Source organism: Scyliorhinus canicula, chromosome 2, assembly GCF_902713615.1.
Source record: "Scyliorhinus canicula chromosome 2, sScyCan1.1, whole genome shotgun sequence".
Classification (NCBI taxonomy): domain Eukaryota; kingdom Metazoa; phylum Chordata; class Chondrichthyes; order Carcharhiniformes; family Scyliorhinidae; genus Scyliorhinus; species Scyliorhinus canicula.
Window position 1 is genome coordinate 287,212,672 of NC_052147.1, and position 10,547 is coordinate 287,223,218.

The following is a 10,547-nucleotide window of genomic DNA, read 5'->3' on the forward strand; positions in this document are numbered from 1 at the left end:
TCCTGATTGGCAAGAGGACAATGTTTAGGGCGACAAAGACGGTTACAGACCCAGGGGGGGCGGTATGTCATGGTCAGCGGGGCCCTGGATGGGGCGCCGGTAGTTCTAGTCAACGTGTACGCGCCCAACTGGGACGACACGAGCTTCATCCAAAAGACCATGGCAGAAATCCCGGACATAGCGACGCACCGACTAATCATGGGGGGGGACTTCAACTGTGTACAGGATCCAAAGACGGACAGATCAAACCCCAGAACGGGGAAAACCTCAAACATGGCAAGGGAACTCAGTCACTATATGGAGCAGGTGGGAGCAGTGGACCCCTGGAGATTCGCCCACCCGGGGGAGAAAGAATTCTCTTTCTTCTCCCCAGTACACAATGTGTACACCAGAATTGACTTCTTTGTGGTGGGGAAAACGGTGCTTCCAGGGATAGACAAGGTGGAATACTCCGCAATTGTGATATCAGACCACGCCCCACACTACATGGACGTGCGGCTGGAGACGGGAAGGGCCCAGCGCCCCACATGGAGGCTGGACGGTGCCTTACTAGCTGACAAGGCCTTCAGCAAAAGGATAGCGCGGGCCATAGCGGAATACACGGAGAACAACCAAAACGGGGAGTTCTCATCCTCCACGTTCTGGGAAGCGCTTAAGGCCGTACTAAGAGGGGAAATCATTGCCTACAAAGCGCAAAGAGATAGGGAGGAAAGGATGGCTAGGCAGAAGCTGGTCGACTCCATACTGGAGGTAGACCGTAAATACTCCGAGGCCCCGACCGTAGAGCTCCTGGCGGAGAGAAAAGAATTACAAAGGAACTTTGACCTGCTCTCCACCAGGAAAGCAGTACACCAACTCCGCCAGGCACGCGGGGCCCTGTACGAACACGGAGACAAAGCCAGCCGCCTGTTGGCACACCAGCTGAGAAAGCAGGCAGCCAGCAGGGAAATTGCGCAAATCAGAGGTACCAGAGGCACGTTGGAAACAGAACCAGAGAGGATTAACGAAACCTTCAAGGCCTTCTACCAAGAGCTATACACCTCGGAGCCCCCAACGGGGAAGGCTGGGATGAACCAGTTTCTTGATGGACTGGACATACCAGTCGTGGGAGAGGGCAGAAAACGGGATCTGGAAGCACCACTAGCACTGGGAGAGATCATGGAGAGCATTAGCTCCATGCAGACGGGGAAGGCGCCGGGACCGGACGGATTCCCGGCGGACTTCTACAAAAAATTTGCGACAGCGCTGGCCCCGCACCTGCGGGAGATGTTCACAGACTCGCTAGCTAGGGGCGCACTGCCACCCACGTTAGCACAGGCCTCAATCTCGCTGATACCTAAGAAAGACAAAGACCCAACGGAATGTGGGTCATACAGACCCATATCTCTGCTGAACGCAGACGCCAAAATACTGGCCAAAATCCTAGCCAAAAGGCTAGAAGACTGTGCACCTGAGGTGGTCACAGAGGACCAGACGGGCTTCGTCAAAGGTAGACAGCTTACCGCGAACATCAGGCGCCTGCTGAACGTGATAATGACCCCCTCCGGGGAGAGAACACAAGAGGTGATCGTCTCCCTGGACGCAGAAAAGGCCTTCGACAGAGTCGAATGGAAATACCTCATAGAGGTACTGGAGCGGTTCGGGCTTGGAACAGGGTTCACCGCTTGGGTAAAGCTCCTATACAACGCTCCCATGGCGAGTGTACGGACCAACAATGCCAACTCCCAATACTTCCAGCTGCACAGGGGCACTAGACAAAGGATGCCCACTGTCCCCGCTGCTGTTCGCACTAGCAATCGAACCGCTAGCAATCGCGCTCAGGGCAGCAAACAATTGGAGGGGGATCCGAAGGGGAGGTAGAGAGCACAGAGTCTCACTCTCTGCGGATGATCTGCTCCTCTATATCTCGGACCCACAAAGCAGCATGGATGGAATCATAGCGCTCCTGAAAGAGTTTGGAGCCTTCTCGGGCTACAAACTCAACATGAGCAAAAGTGAGATCTTCCCAGTACACCCGCAAGGGGGGGGGGGGGGCAGCACTAAAGGGGCTGCCGTTCAAACAAGCCCGAAATAAATTCCGCTACCTTGGGATCCAAATAGCCCATGACTGGAAAGGGGTCCACAAATGGAACCTCACCAGCCTGACGGAGGAAGTTAAAAAAGAACTGCAAAGATGGAACACACTCCCGCTCTCCCTCGCGGGGAGAGTCCAGACGATCAAAATGAACGTACTGCCCAGGTTCCTTTTCCTGTTTAGATCCATTCCGATCTACATCCCCAAGGCCTTTTTCAAAGCGCTGGACAAACATATCATGGCGTTCGTATGGGGGGGTAAAAATGCTAGGATCCCAAAGAAAGTCATACAAAAAACAAAATCCAGGGGGGGGGGCTAGCCCTCCCGAATCTACAATTCTACCACTGGGCGGCAACAGCCGAGCGAGTAAGGGGATGGATCCAGGAGCCAGAAGCCGAGTGGGTGCGTGCGGAGGAGGCCTCCTGCATGGGAACCTCCCTCCGGGCCCTCGCCACGGCAGCACTCCCATCCCCACCCAAAAAACACTCCACCAGCCCAGTGGTGACAGCCACCCTCCAATCCTGGAACCAACTGCGGCAGCAATTTGGCCTGAACAAAATGTCGGACAAGGCTCCCATCTGCAACAACCATAGGTTCAAACCAGCACTGACTGACGCCACCTTCAAAAGGTGGAGGCAGGACGGGGGGACACTGACAGTCAGGGACCTATACACGGACGACAGGATCGCAACACTGGACGAACGGACAGAGAAATTCCAGCTAGCCAGGGGGAATGAGCTACGGTACCTGCAGCTCAAAAACTTCCTACGAAAGGAGACAAGGACGTACCCACAACCGCCACGACAGACACTACTGGAAGACCTACTGGACGCAAGCATCCTAGAGAAAGGGAACTGTAGTGACATGTATGACCGACTGGTAGATAGGGACGACACCGTACTGGACGCAACAAGAAGGAAATGGGAGGACGACCTGGGGATGGAGATAGGGTGGGGACTCTGGAGCGAAGCACTGCATAGGGTCAACTCCACCTCCACGTGCGCAAGGCTCAGCCTGACGCAACTAAAAGTGGTACATAGAGCCCACTTAACAAGAACCCGTATGAGTAGGTTCTTCCCGGAGGTGGAGGACAAATGTGAGCGGTGCCAAAGAGGCCCGGCCAACCACGCCCACATGTTCTGGTCTTGCCCCGGACTTGTGGAGTACTGGACAGCCTTCTTCAAGGCTATGTCCAAAGTGGTGGGGCTGAGGGTGGAGCCATGCCCGATAGTGGCGGTCTTCGGGGTTTCAGACCAGCCAGATCTATTCCTGGGGAGGAGGGCGGACACCCTTGCCTTTGCCTCCCTGATTGCCCGCCGTAGAATCCTGTTTGGCTGGCGGTCAGCAGCACCGCCCAGAGCTGCAGACTGGCTGTCCGACCTCTCGGAATCTCTCCAAATGGAGAAAATCAAATTCGCCATCCGAGGGTCAGACGACGGCTTCCACAGAACGTGGGAGCCATTCATGCAACTGTTCCGGGACCTGTTTGTGGCCAACGTACATGAGGAAGAATAGTCGGGTGGCCAAGAACCAGGGGAAAATGGACGGGAATCGGGGGAAGGTAGCCGGGGGGAGGAGGGGGGGCTACGGGCTCGGTATGGGGGTTTGATGGCAAGCCAAGGCCCAAAACCAAACTATAAATAAATGCCTATAAACATGTGCCTCGGCCATATTGGGGAATGTAAAATATGTATGCTGGCTAAAGGGGGCGGCCACAATTATTGTTATGAAGGTGCTTACCTGTAAATATTCATGTTAAATTTTTGTGTTTTCCTTTTTTTTTTCTCTCTCTAATAACTTGTAATTTGTCATATATAAAATATGAAAACTCAATAAAAAAACATTTATAAAAAAAAGAATTATAATAACAAACAGTTCATGTGTAACCATCGCGAGGGGCTGAATGACATCCTGTTCCTGTGTAACAGGCTCGAGGGGCTGAATGGCCACTTCCTTTTCCTGTGTAACAGGCTCGAGGGGCTGAATGGGCCTCCTGTTCCTGTGTAACAGGCTCGAGGGGCTGAATGGCCACTTCCTGTTCCTGTGTAACAGACTCGAGGGGCTGAATGAGCCTCCTCCTGTTCCTGTGTAACAGGCTCGAGGCTGAATGGCCTCATCTTGTTCCTATTTACAGACCTTCACCATCCTCGCAGTGAATTCCAGATCCTCCCCACCCCCATGGTGAGTTCCAGATCCTCCCCTCCCCCACGGTGAATTCCAGATCCTCCCCTCCCCCACGGTGAATTCCAGATCCTCCCCACCCCCACGGTGAATTCCAGATCCTCCCCACCCCCACGGTGAATTCCAGATCCTCCCCACCCCCACGGTGAATTCCAGATCCACCCCTTCTGCAGTGAAAGATGTTCCTCTTTAACTCCACTCTAATCCTTCCACTGATGATGGAATCTCTGCCCTATGGTTATTGACTTCTCTGCCAATGGAAGGAGTTCCTTTCTACCCATCCCATCGAGACCCTTCATCATTCTGTCATTCTGCATACTTCAATTATATCTCCACTGTAACGCCGCTATATTTTGTTTCCTGCAGTATAACATGTGTGCAAAGAGTGGGAGTCCCTACCTCGATAAACTGCCAAAGAACAACCATACCTTGGAAGTGGATATTTTCAAAGGGGTAAGGAACACGAGGAAACATATTTCACAGCGAAACACATTCAATAAATATAAACAGCATCCTTCCTGTGGCTAACCTAATGTACTCACAACACTCACCTCACACTCACCTCAGACTCACCTCACACTCACACCGTAAGCCTCACACTCACCTCACACACACCGTAAACCTCACTCACACCTCACACTCACAGCGTAAACCTCACACTCACCTCACACTCACACCGTAAACCTCACACTCACCTCACACTCACACCGTAAACCTCACTCACACCTCACACTCACAGCGTAAACCTCACACTCACCTCACACTCACACCGTAAACCTCACACTCACCTCACACTCACACCGTAAACCTCACTCACACCTCACACTCACAGCGTAAACCTCACACTCACCTCACACCGTAAACCTCACACTCACCTCACACTCACACCGTAAACCTCACACTCACACCGTAAACCTGACACAGTCTATACCTCACACTCACCTCACACTCACAGCGTAAACCTCACACTCACCTCACACCGTAAACCTCACACTCACCTCACACTCACACCGTAAACCTCACACTCACCTCACACTCACACCGTAAACCTGACACAGTCTATACCTCACACTCACCTCACACTCACACCGTAAACCTCACACTCACCTCACACTCATACCGTAAACCTGACACAGTCTATACCTCACACTCACCTCACGCTCACACCGTAAACCTCACTCACACCTCACACTCACACCGTAAACCTCACACTCACTTCACACTCACAGCGTAAACTTCACACTCACATCTATCCCTCACACTCACACTCTAACCTCACACTCACACCGTAAACCTCACACTCCATACTCACACTCACACCTCACACCGTATACCTCACACTCTCTCCCCATAACCCTGTATCAATCCCCAAACTAATCCCACTGCCCCGCTCCCTCCCCATAGCCCTGTATCAATCCCAAACTAATCCCCACTGCCCCGCTCTCTCCCCATAGCCCTGTATCATCCCCAAACTACCCCACTGCCCCGCCTCTCTCCCCATAGCCCTGTATCAATCCCCAAACTAATCCCACTGCCCCACTCTCTCCCCATAGCCCTGTATCAAATCCCCAAACTAATCCCACTGCCACACTCTCTCTCCATAGTCCTGTGTCAATCCCCAAACTAACCCCACTGCCCCACTCTCTCCCCATAGCCCTGTATCAATCCCCAAACTAATCCCACTGCCACACTCTCTCTCCATAGCCCTGTATCAATCCCCAAACTAACCCCACGGCCCCACTCTCTCCCCATAGCCCTGTATCAATCCCCAAACTAACCCCACTGTCCCACTCTCTCCCATAGCCCTGTATCAATCCCCAAACTAATCCCACTGCCCCGCTCCCTCCCCATTGCCCTGTATCAATCCCAAACTAATCCCACTGCCCCGCTCTCTCCCCATAGCCCTGTATCAATCCCCAAACTAACCCACTGTCCCACTCTCTCCCCATAGCCCTGTATCAATCCCCAAACTAATCCCACTGTCCCACTCTCTCCCCATAGCCCTGTATCAATCCCCAAACTAATCCCACTGTCCCACTCTCTCCCCATAGCCCTGTATCAATCCCCAAACTAATCCCACTGCCCCGCTCTCTCCCCATAGCCCTGTATCAATCCCCAAACTAATCCCACTGTCCCACTCTCTCCCCATAGCCCCTGTATCAATCCCAAACTAATCCCACTGCCCCACTCTCACCCCATAGCCCTGTATCAATCCCCAAACTAACCCCACTGCCCAACTCTCTCCTCATAGCCCTGTATCAATCCCCAAACTAATCCCACTGCCCCACTCTCTCCCCATAGCCTGTATCAATCCCCAAACTAGCCCCACTACCCCACTCTCTCCCCATAGCCCCTGTATCAATCCCCAACACTAATCCCACTGCCCCACTCTCTCCCCATAGCCCTGTATCAATCCCACACTCATCCCACTGCCCCACTCTCTCCCCATAGTCCTGTATCAATCCCAAACTAATCCCACTGCCCCACCTCTCTCCCCATAACCCTGTATCAATCCGCAAACTAATCCCACTGCCCCACTCTCTCCCCATAGCCCTGTATCAATCCCAAACTAATCCCACTGCCCCACTCTCTCCCATAGCCCTGTATCAATCCCCAAACTAATCCCACCTGCCTCCACTCCCTCCCCATAGCCCTGTATCAATCCCCAAACTAATCCACTGCCCCACTCTCTTCCATAGCCCTGTATCAATCCCAAACTCATACCACTGCCCCACTCTCTCCCTATAGCCCTGTATCAATCCCAAACTAATCCCACTGTCCCACTCTCTCCCCATAGCCCTGTATCAATCCCCCCAAAACTAATCCCACTGCCCCACTCTCTCCCCATAGCCCTGTATCAATCCCCAAACTAATCCCACTGCCCCACTCTCTTCCCATAGCCCTGTATCAATCCCCAAACTAATCCCACTGCCCCCCCTCTCTCCCCATAGCCCTGTATCAATCCCCAAACTAATCCCACTGCCCCAATCTCTCCCCATAGCCCTGTATCAATCCCAACCTAATCCCACTGCCCCGCTCTCTCCCCCATAGTCCTGTATCAATCCCAAACTAATCCCACTGCCCCACTCTCTCCCCATAGTCCTGTATCAATCCCAAACTAATCCCACTGCCCCACTCTCTCCCCATAACCCTGTATCAATCCGCAAACTAATCCACTGCCCCACTCTCTCCCCATAGCCCTGTATCAATCCCAAACTAATCCCACTGCCCCACTCTCCTCCCCATAGCCCTGTATCATCCCCAAACTAATCCCACTGCCCCACTCCCTCCCCATAGCCCTGTATCAATCCCCAACTAATCCCACTGCCCCACTCTCTTCCCATAGCCCTGTATCAATCCCAAACTCATCCCACTGCCCCACTCTCTCCCTATAGCCCTGTATCAATCCCAAACTAATCCCACTGTCCCACTCTCTCCCCTAGCCCTGTATCAATCCCCAAACTAATCCCACTGCCCCACTCTCTCCCCATAGCCCTGTACCGATCCCCAAACTAATCCCACTGCCCCACTCTCTTCCCATAGCCCTGTATCAATCCCCAAACTAATCCACTGCCCCACTCTCTCCCCATAGCCCTGTATCAATCCCAAACTAATCCCACTGTCCCACTCTCTCCCCATAGCCCTGTATCAATCCCCAACTAATCCCACTGTCCCCACTCTCTCCCTATAGCCCTGTATCAATCCCAAACTAATCCCACTGTCCCACTCTCTCCCCATAGCCCTGTATCAATCCCCAAACTAATCCCACCTGCCCCGCTCTCTCCCCATAGCCCTGTATCATCCCCAAAACTAATCCCACTGCCCCACTCTCTACCCATAGCCCTGTATCAATCCCAAACTAATCCACTGCACCACTCTCTCCCAATAGCCCTGTATCAATCCCCAAAACTAATCCCCACTGCCCCCCTCTCTCTCCCATAGCCCTGTATCACCCCCAAACTAATCCCACTGCCCCGCTCTCCTCCCCATAGCCCTGTATCAATCCCCAAACTAATCCCACTGCCCCACTCTCTCCCCATAGCCCTGTATCAATCCCCAAACTAATCCCACTGCCCCACTCTCTCCCCATAGCCCTGTATCAATCCCCAAACTAATCCCACTGCCCCACTCTCTCCCCATAGCCCTGTATCAATCCCAAACTAATCCCACTGCCCCGCTCTCCCCATAGCCCTGTATCAATCCCCAAACTAATCCCACTGCCCTGCTCCCTCCCCATAGCCCTGTATCAATCCCCAAACTAATCCCACTGCCCCACTCTCTCCCCATAGCCCTGTGTCAGTCCCATTGTAATTGATTGGTGTCTGATCTGTTGTGACGTTGTACCTGTCTCTGTGTTTCCAGGGGGTTGTCCTCGGATGTTATTTCGGGACACCTGCTCTCTATATCTGGGCTATTGGCGTTCTTGCTGCAGGTCAAAGTTCAACAATGACGGGGACGTACTCTGGACAGTTTGTGATGGCGGTTAGGTGGAAACACACGGCTTCTATTCCATATTCTAGTGTCAATTCATTGGACTGAGTGGGCGAGCAGCAGAGCCAGAGTGAGACAGGGAGTGTGGGGTAGGCAGGGTAGGACGTGGTGGGTGGGGGAGGCAGGGTCTAGGACGTGGTGGGTGGGGGAGGCAAGGGTAGAGGACGTGGTGGGTGGGGGAGGCAGGGTAGGACGTGGTGGGTGGGGGAGGCAGGGTAGGACGGGGTGGGTGGGGGAGGCAGGGTAGGAATTGGTGGGTGGGGAGGGCAGGGTAGGACGTGGTGGGTGGGGGGCAGGCAAGGGTAGGACGTGGTGGGTGGGGAGGCAGGGTAGGACGTGGTGGGTGGGGGAGGCAGGGTAGGACGTGGTGGGTGGGGGAGGCAGGGTAGGACGGGGGTGGGTGGGGGAGGCAGGGTAGGACGTGGGTGGGTGGGGGAGGCAGGGGTAGGACCATGGTGGGTGGGGGCGGCAGGGTAGGACGTGGTGGGTGGGGGAGGCAGGGTAGGACGTGGTGGGTGGGGGAGGCAGGGTAGGACGTGGTGGGTGGGGGAGGCAGGGTTAGGACGGGGTGGGTGGGGCGGCAGGGTAGGACGTGGTGGGTGGGGAGGCAGGGTAGGACGGGGTGGGTGGGGGAGGCAGGGTAGGACGTGGTGGGGGGGGGAGGCAGGGTAGGACGGTGGGTGGGGAGGCAGGGTAGGACGTGGGTGGGGGGGGGGCAGGGTAGGACGTGGTGGGTGGGGGAGGCAGGGTAGGACTGGTGGGTGGGGAGGCAGGGTAGGACGTGGTGGGGGGGGGGGCAGGGTAGGACGTGGTGGGTGGGGGCGGGCAGGGCGAGAGGGGCCTAGCAGGCTGATCCTGGAGATCAATGTGTCCTTCTCTGGCTGGTGAACTGTAACTAACGGGGTGCCACAGGGTTCAATCCTCACCTCAACTGTTTACAATCTGGAGAAATGATCTGTCAGTGGGACAGAGGGTAACACAGCAAAATTTATAGATACTAAAATAGGCGGGAAAGCAGACAGTGAAGGGGAGATACAGATTTGAGTATCCCTTCAGCTACACTGCCAGCTGCTTAGTCCAGAATTTCAGGCACTCTGGAAAGTAAATGAGAGGGTGTGGTTCAACACGTCAGCTGTCGGGAAGGGGCCTGAGAGAGCCGGAGATCGAGGCACCATTTTTAAATGTTAAAAAGCTCAGGAGGTCCAAGAAGGCGAGTTGAATAAGATTTTTTTAGTTAACGGAAAGGCCACAACAGCTCACATCACATACGCCCCGTCGGAGGGCTGCACAGTGCCATTCCCAGTCTGGGCGGTTTAAAGGGGCGGATTTCCATACCCCAGCTGGTGGGCCTCCCTCCGCGAGTGGGGAGCTTATATTCTACATGCCCCACAGCCCATTGAGCAGACTCCGCATTCAAGCAGATCATGCTCATATCTCGAGATCTCTCCGTGAGTCTCATGAGGGTTATTATAACAGCTCCCCATAGTAAACGCCCCAGCCACCACAGCACCACCCCCTCCCCCTCCCAGAACACAGAGGACCCCCCCCCTCCCCAGAACACAGAGGACCCCCCCCTCCCAGAACACAGAGGACCCCCCCCTCCCAGAACACAGAGGACCCCCCCTCACATGCAAATAGTAGGGACGGAACAAGAAATGATAAAGGATTAGACTTAAAGTTTTGTACCTAAACACGTGGAGCATTTGAAATAAAATAAATGAATGAGTTGTGCAGAAAGATACAAATGGATATGATATAGTTGGGATGTACGGAGACAAGGTTCCAAGGTGACCAAGGATGG

General features: G+C 54.2%; 1 protein-coding gene across 7 annotated transcripts in view; it reads left to right on the forward strand.

The window, feature by feature from the left end:
• The window catches only part of LOC119962230 (natural resistance-associated macrophage protein 2-like), a 95,471-nt gene that overhangs the window by 63,661 nt on the left and 21,263 nt on the right, over positions 1 to 10,547 (forward strand). For all 7 annotated transcript variants that reach the window (XM_038790212.1, XM_038790213.1, XM_038790214.1 and 4 more), the window contains 2 exons: positions 4,622 to 4,708; positions 8,618 to 8,737. In XM_038790212.1, the coding sequence (XP_038646140.1) occupies positions 4,622 to 4,708; positions 8,618 to 8,737 (207 nt within the window). The remainder of the gene's footprint in view (positions 1 to 4,621; positions 4,709 to 8,617; positions 8,738 to 10,547) is intronic.